We start from the raw sequence: 19,707 nt of genomic DNA, 5'->3' as shown, positions 1-19,707 counted from the left end.
GGCCGTGGGGGGTTTTCCTGCTGAAAGGTTTCGTTAGTAGCGCTAAGGTGAGTCCATGCTTTTAAATGTCACGGTTTCACTGTTAGCAGCGCGGATATGCTGTGACTAAAAACTAGGACTTCAACTCACTAACAGCAACTGCAGACACTCATATATATAGAGGTACACCTACGGTGAGCTCACAAATGTGTCGTTGGATTATATCTGTGTTTATTTCATCGCTATAATATGAAGAACACGAGGGAATTGTGAGCTAGCTGTGGCTAACCGCCGTTAGCACTCTCGCTTATAAAATACATAAGAGCGAGGCGAGCGCTCAATTTCACACACATTTCTATTCATTTTTAGTTGTTGAACAAACTGTACAAACTTCTATTTGTGTAAATGTCATAAAAGTCAGTATTAGGTGTGTTTAAACGCATGACAGCAGCGGTCCAGTCTGACCGTCTTAAATGTAACAGCTGGTCTATTTGCATGTGGAACTGTACACTTGGAGCCGTTTGTTTAGTAGGTGTGATAGATGTGTGTTAGCGTGTAGCTGGAGTTGATATGAATGGCTGATTGTGTGTCATTAGTGCCTGCGTGGACAGGATGTGCTGCAGGCTATGAGGCACCCAGTCTCATGATGAATGTGCACTTGCTCACCTACGTGTGTCTGATAAGGAGATGCATGTCTTCAGACCGATCACTTGACGAAAGGCCAGAGATCTGCAGTGATCTAGGCTGGTGTGTGACTCAGGGCTTCTTGCATGGATAATACACATTTTGTGTGTGACTGCGCTTCTCTGTTAGAGGTTCATGTTAGAAGAAGAGCACTGTGCTCCTCATGGGAGGCGTGAGAGCTCTGGAGTCCTGTGCTTCTGCACTGTATGGACCCTTTTGACATTTTCAGGGTTCTCGGAAGCAGAAATCATCATAGTTGGGTAAACTTCTATAGTGGTGAACGGAAGCTACAACAGATATCATTGTTACGTTCCCATGTATTCCAATAGCAAAAGAAAGAAAAAAACAAGATAGTGTTTCTATGACTTTCTAAAAGGAAAAATTAGAGAGAGAGAGATTACAGTTGACAGAAGAGAGAATGCTTTTGCTGTCACTCCCCTAGGCGTTGTATAAGAAGCACTAATGCAGCAGTGTTAACTAGTTTACTGTCAGGTTTCAGTATTTTTAAAGAAATTCATATTTTATTTAGCAAGGATCATTTAATTGACCAAAAACATTTTTTTTTATTGTTACATAATTTCTATTTCAATTAAATGCTGTTCTTTTGTACTTTCTGTTTAGCAAATAATCTTCAATAAATGTGTCACGGTTTCCATAAAAACAAGCAGCCCACCTGTTTCAGCTTTGATAATAATAAGAAATTCTTAATAATTAAGAATTTAGAATAAGAATTTCTCGAGCAGCAAGTTGAGTAATGATGCTGAAAATTCAGCTTTGACATCACAGGAATAAATTGCATTGTAAAATATATTGAAGTAGATATATTGCAACAGCTTGGACTTAATATTGGCAGTCTTGGAATACCACTTGACCAAACCAATTCGACAAGCGGAACTGCAATAATAGCTGAAAATTATACAGCTATAATGAAACACCATGACAGATAACTTGACCTTGGTGGCGTATTTAAATAAACAGAATTTGCAACATTCAGTGCATCACACAAAACCCATTTATATGTTTTCAAGGCATAAAAGTGCATGCACATAATCCACAGATATAAGATTTAGTGGTCTGAAACTCTCAAACGGGCTCCATCAGAACATCCTTAATATTGATCCCTGGATGAGCACTTGTCATGTGACTCCAGTCTAAAGAAATGTATGTTTTTGCTCTTCACAAAGACACCAGAGAGAATCAATGCAGGTCAATATAGCATTAGGGGGAGAAAAAAAATACAAACTTCGCATTGTGATTTTTGTCTCATGTAATGTTCTATAATCAAAGCTATGTATTTTGTGGATGTCTGCCAAAAGTCTGCCTTTATGCCATTGTCATGAGTGGGCTGATCCCACATACTAGATGTAAGAGTGCAGAGCACAGTAATAAATGTGTGTGTGTGTTTAGTAGAAGTCTTTGGAGTGGCAGCGCTCTCAAACACCGATAAGCCCCAGGCTGAGATCAGGAAGTGGTGAGAGAGTGTCGAGCTGTGTTTGCCAGGGCTCAGTACCGCAGTGTGTTTGAGCTGAGATTCTGCTGCTTCTGCTTGGCAGCTCTTTCGCTTTAATTTAGACCCTGAGATCCGTCGGGAAAGTTGCATGTGTTTGAGGCTGTTCATATTGATTGCTGGCATTTGTTGTATTTTTGTTGAGTTTTTCCTTTTGTGAGCAGTGGAACTAAAGGTTTTGAAGTTTGCCATCTTTGGGTTTATGTTTAAATAGATCTTTAATTTATACCGAAATGTAGTTATGGCCTCTGTTTGTTGTTATAAGATAGATTGTCAGTGTAATTTTTCCTTGAACATGAAGCATTTAGAGTAAGATTCATCACAGTAATAATGTGTTTGTATACTTTGACAAATTCATGTTTTATACGCTACCGTTCAGAAGTTTGGGGTCAGTAAGTTTTTTTTTTATTTAGCAAGGACGCATTAAATTGGAAAAATGTGACCGTAAACACTTATACATTGTTACAAAACATATATTTAAAAGAAATGCTGTCATTTTGAACTTACTATTCATCAAAGAATCCTGAAAAAAAAAAATGTATCATGATTTCCACAAAAATATTAACAGCACAAAATTCAGCTTTGCCATCACAGGAATAAATTACATTTAACAATATTTTAAAATAGAAAACTTTGTTACTTTAAATAATATTAATAATATATAACATTATTAAAGTTCTTTTCTGTATTTTTGATCAAATAAAATTATAGACTTTTAAAAAAAAACATTAAAACAAATCTTTCTGACCCCAAACTTTTGGACGGTAGTGTATGTACCAGGTTCAGTGACAAATAAATGTGTCCATGATAAATAAAAGGAAAAATCTAGTTTAAAACACGTGCCAGTTTATTAAAAATGTACTCTTTGTATTCACTTTATTGTCATTTTCAAAAAAAAAAAATATATATATATATATATAAAATATAATGTGAGTGCAAACATTTTAATCGTTAAAAAGTTCTTACGCATTTTTTCAAACAAAGTATTAAAAAAATAAAAATTCACACCACATGACATTATTTGTAATATTTTCAAATATAAATAAATGTTTTTTTTCCCCCTTAAAAAATAGTACTGATAAAAGATTATGCCAAAATATTTAATCAGGTTTGCTTTTCAAGAGGTTATTTTTTTTAATGCGTTTTCTTCATTATGATATCAGGACAGCTTTATCACCCTGATGTTTTTGAGTTATTTCCCCCACAAAAATATCAAAGGGAATTTTAATCCAGAAGTTGAAAACATGCTCATCTTAGGTGTATTCAAATGATTGTATGTATGAATTGCATTTTGAATGTTTTTGAATAAACAAACAGATCTAGAATGCTTTGACCCACCTAGTTTTGCTGGAATTATTGATGTGCCTGAAGCTTTGTGTTCTTATTGTCTTTTTTCTACCTTAGGGAGTTCAGGATTGTGCTGAGATGCCACAGAAACCAGACTCGCCCAGACAGTAGCAGACTAGACACACCTGAGCAGACAGGTGGCAGCCCTACCCTCTACACAGCACCAGGCTGGACTCCAAATCATATATTAGGAGGATTTGAGTTGGCGTGCATGAGAGATTGTCACGTTAAACACGAGCAGCACTAACGCAGACACAACCTGGAGCGTCTTATATAACTGAGAAAGCTCTCCTGCATCAGTGAGTGCTCTTATGTGAAGTGCTCTGATTTTATTCTACCCCTGTCAATGTTATGTCTGTCCATGTTGACTCACAGCAGTCATACAGTACAATATACATCTCAGTGATGGATCATCATAGATCTATTGAATAAAAAATTGTGCATTAAAGGAATAGTTCACCCAAAAATAAAAATTTACTGAAAATTTGCTCTTAGCCCATCCAAGATGTAGATGAGTTTGTTTCTTCATTGGAGAAATTTAGCATTGCATCACTTGCTCACCAATGGATCCTCTGCAGTGAAACACTGCAAAACATCACAATAATCCACAAATAATTCACACAACTCCAGACCATCAGTTGAGATCTTAAGGGAAAAAGTGTGTGTTTGTAATAAACAAAACCATTATGAAGATGTTTTAATGTTAAACCATAGCTTCTGGCCAAAATACCAGTCCATAATCCATAATAACGCTTCCTCCAGTGAAAAGGTCCGTCCCTTGTTGTCCTTTCACATCAAATTTCACTGACATATTTGTTTACAATAGGGATGGAACAATTACCGGTTTGATGATCAATCATGATAAAATTCCCCACGGTTACCATTTCATATTTTAATTATCATTACAACCGTATTTGATTACCATGATTTGAACAACGGGGGATAAATGCTGCCCAGCATAAAGCTAAGTTTTAAGTAACAGTGTCACGTGCGCACAGCACACATAGTAGTTTTGTTTTGTGAGAAAACATGGCAGAAAAGCTGGGAGGTTTTAAAGGGGTCATAGGATGCGATTTAAATTTTTCCTTTCTGTTTGAAGTGTTACAAGCTCTTGGTGCATAAAGAAGATCTGTAAAGTTGCAAAGACTAAAGTCTCAAATCCAAAGAGATATTCTTTATAAAAGTTAAGTCAACCAGGCCTACCTAAAAAGGCTCGTTCTAACACGCCGCCACATGTCTACGTCACGATGTGGGAAGATTTGCATAACGCCGCCCAAATGTTCACGCAAAGAAAGAAGGCGTAACTTTTATTCTCGCTGTAGTATTGTTGTTGCTGCCATGTCATGAAGAAGCTGTGTGTTTTGTTGTGAAAGCGAAACTACTTTGTTGAAATCAGTGGTTAAGTTGTATTTACAACACTGTTCCAGAACAGTTCAACCCAAATATTCAGATGTGTGCAGCGCATTTTATGGAGGACTGTTTACTGATCCTGGTAGAGTAGACTACAATGCTGGCTTGGTTTCCGAGTTGGGGGCGTGTCAGTGAGATACATGACGGAATCGATGGATGCAACGTCTGTTGTTGATGGTAAATTTTTGTTGAAATTGATAGTTTAGTTGTCCTATAAACTTAAATTGGTCATGTTCTTGTTATATGCAGCAAGTTAATGAAATACAAGAAAAAAATTATATTTCTATCATTTCTGCACCTGTAGGTGAGAAATCGTTTGATTTGCCATGTTGCATTCGTCAACAGTTTTTTTTTTTTAATCTGTATTTTTATAGCTTTTGTTGATGCTGATGTCTGGAACATGACGGAGAGAGAGAGAGTGCAAAATAAAATATAAATCACACTACTTATAGGTATTATATATGACAGGATTGAAATATAACAAGTTGTTGTACGATACAGCTTAAAGTGGCTTCATAAATTATTTAAAAAATAAAAACGCAAAACACACCTGATGTGAATTCTTTGCTCTTCATTTTCCATAAGCAGAGTTAACAAACCGTGCTGTATTTTCTTGTAATTTATTAAAAGAAGGTACACCGCCATATTGTGCCGACGAAAGTGACAACTCGTAAGTACGAACTTCCCAGGAGGACTTGGGCTGCGTTCCACTCCACTTTTAGACATGCACTCGCAAACTTCCCCAAACTCTTCCCCTCGGGGGAATCCCCGCTGCAATTTTGAAGTGCGTTCCACTTCGTGGAGTGAACGAGGTAAGTTTATATGGACAGACCCTCGACCCCTCGATTTTGACCGAGGGAGCGAGTCTGCGGCCCTGTCCCAAATGGCACCCTAAACCCTCGCGGTCTTCCTCTGAGTCCGCACTTTCGTGACGTAATGCCGCTTTGACTATTGGGTAGAAGTCTGCTGCGGAGCTCGCACCAGTGCGGGCTCAGCAGAAGTGGGATCGAGGGCGCATAAGGGGCCGTTCACATGTCGCGCCTAAAACGCGTGGAAAACGCTAGCTGCGCCGCTTTTTCCTTCTTTCCAAAGCGCTCGGTAGCGTGTGTTGCAGCAACCATGACCTGCACTTTCCATGATGGCGCAGATGTTTCAGCAAAGGATAAATGGATTTCAAGCACTGAAAATCGCTTGCAGTAGCTCTGCTACTAAATTTACACTAAATTCATTTAAAAATGGCCATCCCTGTACAGCTATGATCAGCTGTTCCTCCATCTTGGCTGAGCTTGCAATGTTGTTATAGAAAGAGTGAAGGTGATTGGTTGGTTCTTGTCACATGATCTGCGGTGCGCTTGCGGCATTCTGAAAAGTTGAGATGTTTTTATCTTGCTGCGGTGCGGACGCGCCTGGAAAAAACGAGCGCGTCGCACCTCATGCGCGTCTACATTTGAAATAACGAACTTGAGAGCGCAAAAGACGCCTGCTTGATATGCACACTTAAGGCCGCTCCACAGACCACAATGCAACATGATTATGATGTCATCGCAGATCGCGTTCAATTTTTCCCCACCCCAAACAACTCTATAATATATCAATTATTTTTTTAAAGGGGTCGTATGATGTTGCTAAAAAGGAAAGGAAAAATTGAAATCGCATCATATGACCCCTTTAAACATTTGTAACAGCCCAGGCATACCTATATACATATAGAATGTCTGTACATCCGAGTGAACGAGACGGAGGGAAGTTTGCGAGTGAAGGGCATAAAAAAACCAGACTGGAACGCAGCCTTGAACGCAGCATTAATCACAGTGCTGCTTTGTCCACAAAATTTTGACTGGTTGATGAAAAACAAGCTTATGTGGATTCTACACATTTAAATAATTCTGATAAGGTATCTAGAACTATTTGTGGAGCAGATAAAATCCATATAATCATTTATTAATCAATTATCATTTTGACTTAACCCTTTTCTTTATTTATAGGCTGAAATGTGAGGTTTACCATTTTATGAAACTTTTCAAAGCTTTAATTGAACATTTCGTACATGCTATTAGATAAACTGTTGTCAGTCATGCTGTCATTTAAAATCCGGACATCATTATGTGTCTGTACTTTTAGAACATATCCAGCACATTTTAACAATACCGTAATAATATTGATAACCATGATAATTTAGGTCACTATAATCGTGATAAGAAATTTTCATACCGTTACATCTCTAGTTTACAACTCGAAACTTGATCTTTGCATATTTCTCTCCTGATTCAAACTAAACAACTTTTTCACAAGAGAAAGCAATATTATGGATAGAGGACTCGTATTTTAGATTTAACTGATGCACTAGAGGGGTGTGGATTATTGTGATGTTTTTATCAGCTGTTTGGACTCTCATTCTGATGGCGCCCATTCACTGCAGAGGATCCATTGCTGAGCAAGTGATGTAATGCAAAATTTCTCCAAATCTGTTCCAAAAAAGAAACTCTTCATCTGAGCCTGAGGCTGAATACATTTTCAGCAAATTTTCAGCTCTTCCTTTAAAATGACAAACACTCTCGCTCTTCTCACAGGAAGTGTCGTCGTCCTCACTCATTCACATTCTGGTGGTTCGACCCGCTCCTGTCCTGCCTGACCGGTGGTGGTGTTGGTCAGACAGCGGGCAGTGCCATGCCCCAGGCGTAAGTACGTGTCTCCTGGCAGACTCGGGTGTGGTGGGCCGCCGGTTGGCGTCTGGCTGCAGGAGGTGATGAAGCTGAAGCAGCGTGTGGTGGTGCTGTGCGCTGTGCTCTTTCTCCTCGGCCTGGCCAAGGTCTTCCTGCTGGATGGAGGGGAGGGATCGGCCGCCAGCCGCCGTGACCTCCGGGACTTCCGCAAGATGGAGGCCAGCCTGGCCCTGGCCAAAGAAGCTCGCCTCACGCACACCTTGCAGTCGCCCTGGGAAGTGGCCGCCCAGTGGGTGGGTCCCCGGGAGGTGTTCCCAGACGAAACGCCTGAGCTAGCAGCCGTGCTGAACGCCCTGGCCACCGCTCGTGTAGAGAGGGCCGACGTGGGCTATAAAGGCACCCAGCTGAAAGCCCTGCTGGTGCTCGACGGAGGACAGAAAGTGGTATTCAAACCCAAGAGGTGAGGAGAGGGATGATTAAGATGGAGAATGAAAGAGAGAGAAAGTAATGAGAATGTGAATGAGGTTAAAATGAGTGAGTGATTTAGAGAGAGGGAGAGTGAGGGGAAGAGTGAGTGAGTGAATTAGAGAATGAAGAAGCCGGTGAGTGAAATGGAAAAAGAAACGAATGAATAAGAGATGTAATAACAATCATTTTTATTTATCCAGCGCCTTTCAGAGATCGCAATGCATCACAATGTGTAGCAAAGAGCAAGCGTAACAACAGTAGTAACAGAATAAAAAAACAAAACTAAAATACAAACAGGACGCAATAGAAATTGACACAAACTATTCATAACAAACAAATGCCAGCCATGAACTAACAATGAACAAGTTCTGTAGTGTATACAATTGTTTATAAAAAATTTTTTACATTTCAAGTTGTTAATTAAAATGAATCAGTATGTTTATGAATTAACATTAACCTATATTAAGAAATGTTGTAGAAGATGTTTAATGCATTAGGTGTCATGAAATAATACTAATGTGAACAAATTGAACCTAATTGTAAAGTGTCACCAGAATATTTCTGGAATAAAATAGTGCACTTAGGACACAAATCTGATCTGTCATTACTTCAGGTGAATTCAGCTGCTCTTATCTGATGCTATTAGAGTTATCATTGATCTACAGGGACTGTAGATAAGTGAGGAAGCCCTCCTTGTGTCCTTAATTTCTAAGGTCATTGATCAAACACACCTTATCTCTGATGATTTCACTTCCAGACTGAACTTTTACAATCCATCTGCTCTGAACATTTTAGTTCCAAACATCAGAATCGGGCGTGTCACATTAAATTGTGTACTATTCTAAATGGAATGTGGGATATTTTCCAAATAGGAGGTTAGAAAGTGAGACTTTTTGATTGAAATGCAGTGTTAGTGTTTAATGCTTGAGGTTTGCACTTCACAAAAGCAAGATTGAGAAATAAAGTATAATATAGCCTTTTAAGCAGTTTTTTTTTTTGTTAAAATAAGCTGTAGTGTCAGAAGTTTCAAAATGACATGAAATGTACAATGCACATTTACCTACGTAAAAAGTCTTGCAATACTCTCAACCTCAGTAACTTAAATTCTGGATAGAAAAATGTTATTTCAGGTTTCAGAGCAGTGAACTCGGCTTGGCCACAGTATTCATGTTTTCGGTGGGTGTAATAGTCACTTTATTATGTGTGGTTTTATATATAGAATTTTATACGAGCTACCGAACAGTCTGTTGAAAAATGGGTCTCATATTAAAGGGGACATAATACACAGAGTTTCTGCCAATCTCATGTTAAAGGGTTAGTTCACCCAAAAATGAAAATTCTGTCATAGTTACCTTGCTGTCTATGGGAGGATCAGAGAGCCCTCAGATTTCATCAAAAATATCTTAAATTGTGTTCCGAAGATGAACGATGGTCTTACGGGTTTGGACACAAGGGTGAGTAATTAATGACAGAATTTCATAGGGAATTCAGAAACTTATACAAACCCTGAAGGGAGTGTATTTGGCACAGAAATATTCCATCATACGTTCAACTCGTTTTTGAAACTTTGGCCATGTTTGGACATGAGAATCCAACTCTTTAACAGTGTAAATAAGTCAGAATACATGAAATAGCATTAGACCTTGTGTGTGTTGGATACTGACAAGGTATCAGGTCTGGTTTATTTAGGATGACACAAATAATCTTATATTTGCTCACAACATCCTGCTGTTTAAGGAACAAGGAAGCAGTACGGGAGTGTGTGTGCATTTATGTTAGGCGTGGATTGACTAATTAAGTTAATTACTCTAATTCAGTGTCCACACTAATTGTGAAAATGCTGTGTGACACCACACAATCACAGCCAGTCAGAACATATCCCATGTTCAACATACTGTAATTTGGACCAATGAAAATTCACTTTAGGTCTGTACACAAAATGCGACACCACAGAAACTAAGACAATTTGTGAACAAGAGAAAGCTTTAATTGCATACGCACTATGTTTTGCCTGAATTCATTAGGACATGGCTAACAGAATGTTTTTGTTTTCATCTTTGTGTCATCTTTTGCTTTTCTCTCAATTACCGCCCGCCTTATGTCTGTATCTTCTTTTTTGTCTCATTATTAGGTACGCTAGAGATTATGTGGTTGAAGGAGAGCCGTACGCAGGGTACGATCGGCATAATGCAGAAATCGCTGCTTTCCACTTGGACAGGTAATAATGTGCACATACGCATGCTAGGGCTGCACGATTATAACAAATAACTCAATAGTGCATTTCTCCAACTGTGGGCAGTGTTTTAGGGTAATAATTACCTTGTTTTACATTGTTTTCAAACTCTTGATTAAAAATAAATATATTTCGTTAGTATACTTGTTTATTATTAGGTGAAAAAAGCAGGATCCGCACTCACTTCTAAACTCATCAATATTTTTTACGTTTTTATTGTACTTAAAGCACAAATGGATCATCAAATGTTTCAGCACTTGGCCTTCCTCAGTGAATTTTTTAACAATACTTTCACAAAGAGTGCATTTTAAAACTAGGAAACTACTAGGACTATATGCCTATAGTTAATGAAGGCATAGTAAAGAAAATGTTCCTAGATGTTTTTAATGTGACCTTCATATAACAAAGAATAAGTTAATCTGTTAGTTTCAATAAATGTGAACCCCTGGGACATTCCCAGAAGCGCTCAGTGGCATCTTTGCATGTACACATTCAAAACATAAAAGCTGCGCTTTCAGAATTACTGCTGTTTTATACATCAGTAAATTAATGCAGTGTAAAAGATCTGATATCCAAATTTTGAATAAATTGGAAGCGATGTGACTTGCCAAAACTAGAAAGCTCGAACAAACGTCTCATATGACTGTTTGCCATCCTGTTCAGTCTGAAGTTAAGTGTTTGTAAACATGGTGTCAGACACTGGTGTAACAGCCTTTGAGATTTCTACATTCTGGCTGTCAACTTTGATTTTGATCATTAGCATTACTATTTGCATAGTCCCATTGTTTTGCTTTTCACTAAAGCTTTTTGTCAGGTGATGTTTTCCATGGGCTACTGTGAACTCACTCTTATGTCGCTCCAAACCCATATGCAGTTATTTTTTTGTGGGACACAGAAAGTTGTTCACTCAGCTCTTTTCCATACAACATAGGTTCTAAGCTCCAAAAATGAGAAAACAAACACCATTGGTTGGAGTATCATAAAAGTAGTCTCTGTGGATTGGTGCCCTATATTCTAAGACCTCTGAAGCAATGCAATAGCTTTGTGAGAGGAACAGATTTGAAATTGAAGCCCTGTTGTGTTCCACAAAAAAAAAATGCATGCAGGTTTGATTGACTTCTGCATGCATGGACACAGCTGACATGTCTGCGGATTGTTTACAGTACTAAAAAACTTTACAGTTTTTTTTTATTTTTTATAAACTTTACATTTTTACAGCAGCAGTAAACCTAAATGCAGTTCTAAATGCTTCTGTTGGGGGATTCAAACGTTTTGATGCAGACCCCCAAATATATTACTTCACAAAATATAGGCAGCTATATAAACAAAAAAAAATGTGTGCTTTTCTCTTTAATTTTCTATTCATTAAAGAATCCTAAAAAAAGAATAACAATTTTCAACTTTTATTTAAAAAAATTAAAAAATAAATTAAAAATGTTTTTTATATATATATAATTTATTTTTTTTACATTTTTTTTCCCCTGAACTTTTCTATGAACTCTCACAGACCACTGGTGGTCCCCGACCCAAGTTAAAAAACCCCTGCTCTAGTTGACTGTGCACAATTAGTTCACTGAAAATTCCTAATCGTAATCTTGATCAGTGTATGATTCATTATGTCATCAAAACACTAGCACATGCAGCACAGTGTCCTTCACTGGTCCCGTCTGGTACACTCGCACCCGCTGTACTTAACAGAACACCCGACCGGTTATTCGACCCGTTTAACATAGACCGGTTGACTAAAATAACCACTGCACATTGTGCCTATTATCTTAGACATGGTGTAATCACAGACATAGAGGCGACTTAAGTTTAATAATAATATTTACACTGCAAGACTTAATGCAGATCTATTTTGACATATTAGATTGTCCCATCCATTGCTATGGCTATCACTATGTCAGTCATCGGAGGGTGACTCTCAGAAAAATATTTTAGCAGATTCACTCTGCATTTTAAATGCGGTTGTTTCTCATGAAACTGCAGTGTATGGTCCTCATAGTAGCATGAAAAATAAAAACTTTTATTTGAATTGTGAATAGATTATATACAGAAAGCAAGCAAAGAGCGCTCCCTTTATAATCAAGATGTCAGTCACTTCAGTTGCAGTGCAATTGGCTACAATGTTTAATGCAGTCTTCAGACTACAGTGCGTGACCACAAATAAGCACGAAACCGTTTGAAAGCAGCCTGCCTATCAGTGTGTACCGAATTGAGTCAAAATAGTCTTGGCTCAGGTCTACAGTCCACACGTGCCTATTGATTCCCGACCCGCACCACAAATGACAACGTAAATATTATTCCAGCCATTACATCAAATGTTAGCGGTTTACCCAACGGGTACCCACAGTATCCACCCCCGTGCAGGGCTCTCATGTTGTGCTCAGAAAATCTGTCAATATTAATTGCCATTCATACCCGTGTTGATAACCAACTGTGTATTGATGTGTCATGAGCTTCTCAATCTCTTCCCGCAGGATCCTGGGTTTTAGAAGAGCGCCCCTGGTGGTGGGGAGGTTTATGAATCTGCGTACAGAGATTAAGCCAGTAGCTACAGATCAACTGCTGAGCACTTTCCTGATGCACGGTCAGTTTCACCCTGTCATTCTTCTATTATGCTTTCTGTCTGTTGAGATGATCCCTCCCTTTTCCTTTTCTAGGCCAAAACTGCCCACTTCGACAAGAGACCACCTGACCAACATCTGGTCGGGCTGATCGTGTTGTTATTTTTTTTTCCACACAGCAGAGCTGAACATAAATTGTGATCTTCCGAGGATAAATAAAGAACTGGTTGTTTCGATAAGTCCAGCGTTTTCTTTACTTTTTTCTTTAAATGATATGTATACATATACATACTATGGGGCAAACAGTTTGCAGTTTAGCTTAGTATTGCAGTCTAATCAGCCAATATTGTCTTCAATAGCCTGCTTACTATAAAAGATAAAGTGAGAGAATAGAAGCTCTACCAGAAAAAATACTGTACCAGACAGAGCAAGCTCACTATTCGCGATGCTTGAAAAATTCAAAGAAAATTCAAAATATTGAATTGAGAGTAGAGGTTTACATGAATGCATCTCTGAGGGGAACTGACTGTTTTCAAAAAAATTCTGATGGCATTTTCTTTTAATTTTACCTGCGTTTAATGCATATTAAAGTAGTGTTTATTAAGCACAGTGCTGCTTTCTTTACAGCGGTATCCAAGGAAAGGCTATATTGCAGCGGTTCCATAAGCGCCATCTACTGGCAGAGAGTGAATTTGCATTTTTAACATAATTTCAATTTTTAGCTTAAGTCAGACCATTCTGTTTGCCTTATATCTTGAAATTATACAATTTAATTTAAATAAAATATAAAAGGTCATGCTACATGTATATTGCATCTTTTTTTGGAATGTGATTTAAAAGCAGTGGTTGCATCAAATTTAAAATGGCTACAGATATTTTTTTTAAGGCCAGTTAAGCCTGTAATAGAGCAAATACACATTTTGTTCATGTAGTCTTTCATTCTTTCTTGTCTGTTACTTAAAGAAAAAAAACAGCAATCGGTATCAGAATTGGCCCGTTTGCCTGTAACAATTTTCCAATCAGAATCTGCCTAGATCATGCCTAGTTTTTGTAGATACTGGTTTCCTCAAACAGTCATACTTTTGACTGACTATTAAGAGTAAGTCAAGAGCAAGTGAGTACACTGGTCAGTAGGAATACACACACACACACACACACTGTTAATGTGTGTGTGTATTTTGAATGACAATGTGTATATATGGGTGGAGTCCAACTGGACCGATTCTGATAGTAGTGGTGGGCTGCTTGGACCAAGAAAGCCAGGGCTGATATTTGTTTTTGTTTTTTTGTCCCAGTCCAGCTCTGCATGTGAAGCAAATATCTTTCAAATCTCAGTGCAGAGCATGCCCCAGACCCCCCTGGTTGTGGCAGGTTTTCTCTATACATGCAGTGTTCAACTTCTCACCATTTTTACCCCTTACCTGTTTGCATCTCTGATCATTTAATCAATAAGAAGTATTAGTATTTGTATGTATGTTTTTAGACAATTATTATAGAACAGTGAAATTGCTCCAGAAGTTCTCTTGTCTTTCCTGCATTCGAGACAGTTGATGAGGGCCCTCGGTGACACAGTCTTCACTACTATTGGTTGTCTCTCCCGAAAGTCACTCTTCATTTCATAGACTGTAAAAAAAAAAGATGGACGACACTCCTTTCCACTGTAGAAAAATGAAGTCAAAATGTCCCAAGTATAGCCTCTGTCAACTTTGCCAAAGGCATCATTTGGAGCCCAAGTCTGCACAGTAGTGATCATGAGCTAGAGCCACGGTATCAAAGTCCCGCCCAAACACCCACAGACCCAATCACAAGCTTACAATCGTGACATCAAAATACCTGAAAGCAAACTTACTAGAAAAACAAACAATTGAACATACATCGGCGTGATAAGAACTACCTAAAATGATGGAAACCATCTTTGGAAAAACAATATTTGAAGTGTAATATTTATTTATTTTATTTGGCTCATGTTCCATTCGTTTACATGGAGCGGGTGGGGTTGATTACATATACTGCCGCCAGCCACCAGGGGGCGATTAAAATGTTTTGGCTTCACTTTTCAGGACCTGTAAGGCACACTTGCTTTATTAGCATAAAGTTGCTTCATGTCAATGATGTGAACGGGGCTTTAGGGAAGTAAAACCCAATGAATGAACCGTTTCCATCCCTCCTGTTCCACTTTGTGAAAAATTACACTTAATGTGCTACATCTGTATTGTTGAACAGTATTGCATCAGTCAAGTAGTATTTTTGAGTTCAGATGGGCCTGTGCTGTGCTCTGCAGCATAAAAAGATTCATAACCAACTGTCATCTCTTCAAAATAATCCTTTCATGAAGCACAGTTCCTTCCAGACATCGTTTTAATAATAGTTAAGTGATGATAATGTCTCTTTTCTTGTAGGAAATAATACATGTTTCTATGGGAAGTGTTATTACTGTCGTGAGACTGAGCCTGCGTGTGCAGAGGGGGATGTGATGGAGGGATCGGTTACCCTGTGGCTCCCTGACGTCTGGCCCTTACAGAAACATAGACACCCATGGGGACGGACATACCGAGAGGGCAAACTCGCCAGGTATTGTAATTCTCTCTCTCTCACTGGTTTTCTCACTTTGCCAGTTTTTTCTATTTTTCATGCTTTGACTAGTATGAGTGTACAGGTACACATTGCTATATTTGGCATCAGCGCAGTTTCAGACTGAGATTGTGGTTGGGCTGATATGTGTGTGAGTAACTATTGGTCAACGGGGACTTTCACTTAGTCAAGAATGGGATGGTCCAGCATTCAGAATATAATTTCAGATCTTTCACACGCTTGGTGGCACAGAAACTGCTGATTAAAATGTAAGCACAGTACAGAGCACTGAAATTCAATAAAGACTGTAGGTTTTCCCACCACCTAAGACACATTTCCTGAAATGAGGCTTAATTTTCCCCCAAACCTATAAATAAGCACAAAACCAAAACTAGCACCACTTTTGGTTGTGTTTATAGTTTTGAGAAGGAGATTTTTTTTTACATAAATGTAATGCACAAGTGAAATAAGTTATGTAAAATGTGAAGAAAAGAACAGCCAAAAGAAAAAGGTCCTCTCAGAAGGAAATATGTTTGGCTTGTGCCTTAGTAATTGCTGAAATAGCCAAACACATTAATTAGAAGTAAACATTGTTAACCTGAAAACATACTTGCAGTTCTGGATTGATTGATTGATTGATTGATTTATTATTTTTGCAAAAACCATGAGGTTACTACACTATCCAGGTCTACAGAATGGTTACTTACAGAAACATAGACACCCATGGGGACGGACATACCGAGAGGGCAAACTCGCCAGGTATTGTAATTCTCTCTCTCTCACTGGTTTTCTCACTTTGCCAGTTTTTTCTATTTTTCATGCTTTGACTAGTATGAGTGTACAGGTACACATTGCTATATTTGGCATCAGCGCAGTTTCAGACTGAGATTGTGGTTGGGCTGATATGTGTGTGAGTAACTATTGGTCAACGGGGACTTTCACTTAGTCAAGAATGGGATGGTCCAGCATTCAGAATATAATTTCAGATCTTTCACACGCTTGGTGGCACAGAAACTGCTGATTAAAATGTAAGCACAGTACAGAGCACTGAAATTCAATAAAGACTGTAGGTTTTCCCACCACCTAAGACACATTTCCTGAAATGAGGCTTAATTTTCCCCCAAACCTATAAATAAGCACAAAACCAAAACTAGCACCACTTTTGGTTGTGTTTATAGTTTTGAGAAGGAGATTTTTTTTTACATAAATGTAATGCACAAGTGAAATAAGTTATGTAAAATGTGAAGAAAAGAACAGCCAAAAGAAAAAGGTCCTCTCAGAAGGAAATATGTTTGGCTTGTGCCTTAGTAATTGCTGAAATAGCCAAACACATTAATTAGAAGTAAACATTGTTAACCTGAAAACATACTTGCAGTTCTGGATTGATTGATTGATTGATTGATTGATTTATTATTTTTGCAAAAACCATGAGGTTACTACACTGTCCAGGTCTACAGAATGGTTACGGTCTCATTAATGTAATGATAAAAAAAAAATCAAAAGTGTAATGTGAGTCTTGGAAATTTGGGGAAAACTGTTAATTCTGGCAAGGCAGTAGGAAATGTCTGAATTATCCAATTTTATTTTATTTTATTTATTTATTTTTTGGCACTCCAAGTTTGGATTGAGAAAGGAGTGAACCCCAAAGGTCTGTTCACACCAAGGACAGTAACTATAATTATATTTATACTCCAGCTATAATGATAACAACACAGAGAAAGATGTGATGCTAATGTTACACACAGTAACATTAGCATCACTTTCAGAACATTTTTATTTTCTAGCTGATGAGCAGTATATTGACAGCCAGTCAGAATCCACCCAACTTTAAAGAGCTTGAGCATTTAAAAAGTGGCAGAGGACAAAAACAAAAGACAAAAATTGCATGCTAATATTGTTATCGTTCTTGGTGTGAACGGGCCTTAAAAGGACATTTTCTCACCCTCAAGTTGGTCCAAACCTGTATGAGTTTCTTCTGTTGAATATAGGGATGCACCGATACCACTTTTTCCAGTACTCGCCCAATACAATACTTTTATAACTATGAGTTAAACTGTGTCAGAACAAATTCAGCTTGATAATGTCAGATAACTTTGATAGAAATATATGTAGCCTAATGGATTACAATCAACCAACAAATTAGACAGCTGTTAGTATGACAGTATTTACACAATATACTTCGTAGACATCCTTAATCTCTTATAACTCCATTCTGCTGTCTGTTGTTCTGTTGTCGGTGTTTCTTTGTCTGAATATGGCACTGATCACATACTGTGAGGTATCGGCGTTTGGTATCGGACATTTTTACGAGTACGAGTACAAGAGCTCAGTATCGGGCCTGATACCGATACCAGTATCGGTATCGGTGCATCCCTAGTTGAATACAAAAGAAGGTATTCTTTATTAAAGATATTCAATAAGTCAATGGCTTCCGGCAACTGATTGGTTACCAACATTTTTCAGAAGAGTGTTGTCATGATACTGCAATTTCTATCTTCGATACAATACCTTAAAAAATAGGGAAAAACTACCACAACTTTAAGGGCATAACATTTTTGATTTTGATTGGAAGATAAATGCAATAAGGCTAGAACATGACAATGAGGTCTATTTTTACATTAATGAAAACTTCTTGAGGTGGAGAAAAACTTATGAATTTGCATGTGTTTACTGGCAGTTTCTTTAGAGAGAAGCGTTATTATTTTTTTTTCTATTTTTACCCGAAATAGTGAGCCCTCGTGCGGAAACTTCAAATATGCCTCACGAAAGTAATATAATTTGACTTTGTAGGAAATCTATAATATGGACAAAGGCATCAAGCTATCACTGTATCGAAACTCCTTAACTAATTAAACATGAAGACAATAAACACAACTGCGACAATATATGGTTTATCTGTGTTGTTCTAGACATCTTAGGTAATTTCATAATAATATAGTCTATATTCATAAGAATAAAGTCTATTTATAATGCATGCTAATCAACATGGAATGTATTAGAGTATAAGAATGCTATAAAATAGGGATGCCAACGATTAATCGATGATCGATTAATTGTCGATAAGAGATGCAATCGATTAAAGCTATAGATGGTCGATTAAGCTATTTAATTTTGGGCTGCATGCGGCTAATGCGCAAAACACGTGTGAGTGACTGTGACGGTATATAAATGCATCATCATTCATCCATAATGTCCAAATTAAGCTTTTAATGTGATTTAAACTTTAAAAGTACATTAAAATAGAAACAACACAAAGTTCTTCAACATGGAAAGCAATAGAAATGTTGTATCTAATTTCCCCAGATAATTGTTTCATATCGTGCGCCTGCTGAAAAAATAGATATAAAAAATTAATAATTCATTCAATCAGCTTGTTAATTCATTACTATGACTAATTAATTTGTGGCTACTGTTCATGTTTCATTAATTTTTTCCCTTGTTAACCTATGATTTAACTAAAATGAGGGAACAAATTAATAAATCGAACGAATTCTTAATTCATTGCCATGAAATCTTTAATTTCCCTAATTTGTGGATTATATCTTACTCCAAAAATGGAGTAAAAATGGCGCGCCTCGCGCGCACACACACCACATATTCTAGCTGTGCTAGCTAATTTGTGTTGTTTGTCTCAGTAACCAGTCTGTATCGTTGTTATCTCAACTTTATTAACACACTCTCAACTACATGATCGCTCTCTCGTTCCCACCCCTTGTTCTCGCGATATCACTACACTACACTAGCAATTCATATTTACATCGCAGTCTGTTCATTATCAAAATAAAATACAGTCAAACAAACATATAAAAGGTTACACTGGTCAGTTTAAATAGACCGTAGTATACCGGTCCACTCTGCTGTTAAGGACGTTTCTGCTCATGTGAAGAGGATGATCTTTTCCATCTATATGCGAATGCGTGTAAAGTACAAGCCTAGTTTACATTATAAATAATAGTTTAACATTCAAATACATTGCGAATATGGAAACATTTGGATTTGTGCCGAATGAGACGTGAGCAATAACCTCCAAATACATCTAGCCAAACCCGCGCTCGCTCGTCCTCATATGCACGCAAGCATGCACTGTCATGATCTAATGCACTATAAATGCCGGATTTTTAAAAACAAATAGGCCTACCGCAACGCAACAATTCAAAATCTGACATTTTCCTGAACAGGATCCAGTAGGATCAAATTAAGTACTGGTCATAATACTCACATAATAATGTCATCTGAGCAACAGTGTGTTTTGCTGCAGCAGCGCCGATGGAAGCGGTT

At 37.8% G+C, this 19,707-nt stretch overlaps 1 protein-coding gene across 2 annotated transcripts in view; it reads left to right on the top strand.

Annotated features, from left to right (window-relative positions):
• Positions 1-19,707, top strand: part of fam20b (FAM20B glycosaminoglycan xylosylkinase) — a 40,282-nt gene continuing 20,575 nt past the window's right edge. Inside the window, exons 1-7 of one of the 2 annotated variants that reach the window (XM_016446631.1) lie at positions 1-47; positions 3,575-3,816; positions 7,498-8,050; positions 10,190-10,276; positions 12,772-12,881; positions 15,258-15,383; positions 16,143-16,188. In XM_016446631.1, the coding sequence (XP_016302117.1) occupies positions 7,674-8,050; positions 10,190-10,276; positions 12,772-12,881; positions 15,258-15,383; positions 16,143-16,188 (746 nt within the window). In that variant the 5' untranslated portion in view covers positions 1-47; positions 3,575-3,816; positions 7,498-7,673. Of the gene's footprint in view, positions 48-3,574; positions 3,817-7,497; positions 8,051-10,189; positions 10,277-12,771; positions 12,882-15,257; positions 15,430-16,142; positions 16,189-19,707 lie in introns of both variants that reach the window. The other variant, XM_016446632.1, reaches the window with a different exon arrangement.

The sequence above is a fragment of the Sinocyclocheilus anshuiensis genome, unplaced genomic scaffold (genome assembly GCF_001515605.1).
Source record: "Sinocyclocheilus anshuiensis isolate Anshui unplaced genomic scaffold, SAMN03320099.WGS_v1.1 scaffold279, whole genome shotgun sequence".
NCBI lineage: Eukaryota > Metazoa > Chordata > Actinopteri > Cypriniformes > Cyprinidae > Sinocyclocheilus > Sinocyclocheilus anshuiensis.
This window is presented reverse-complemented; position numbering and strand designations above follow the sequence as displayed.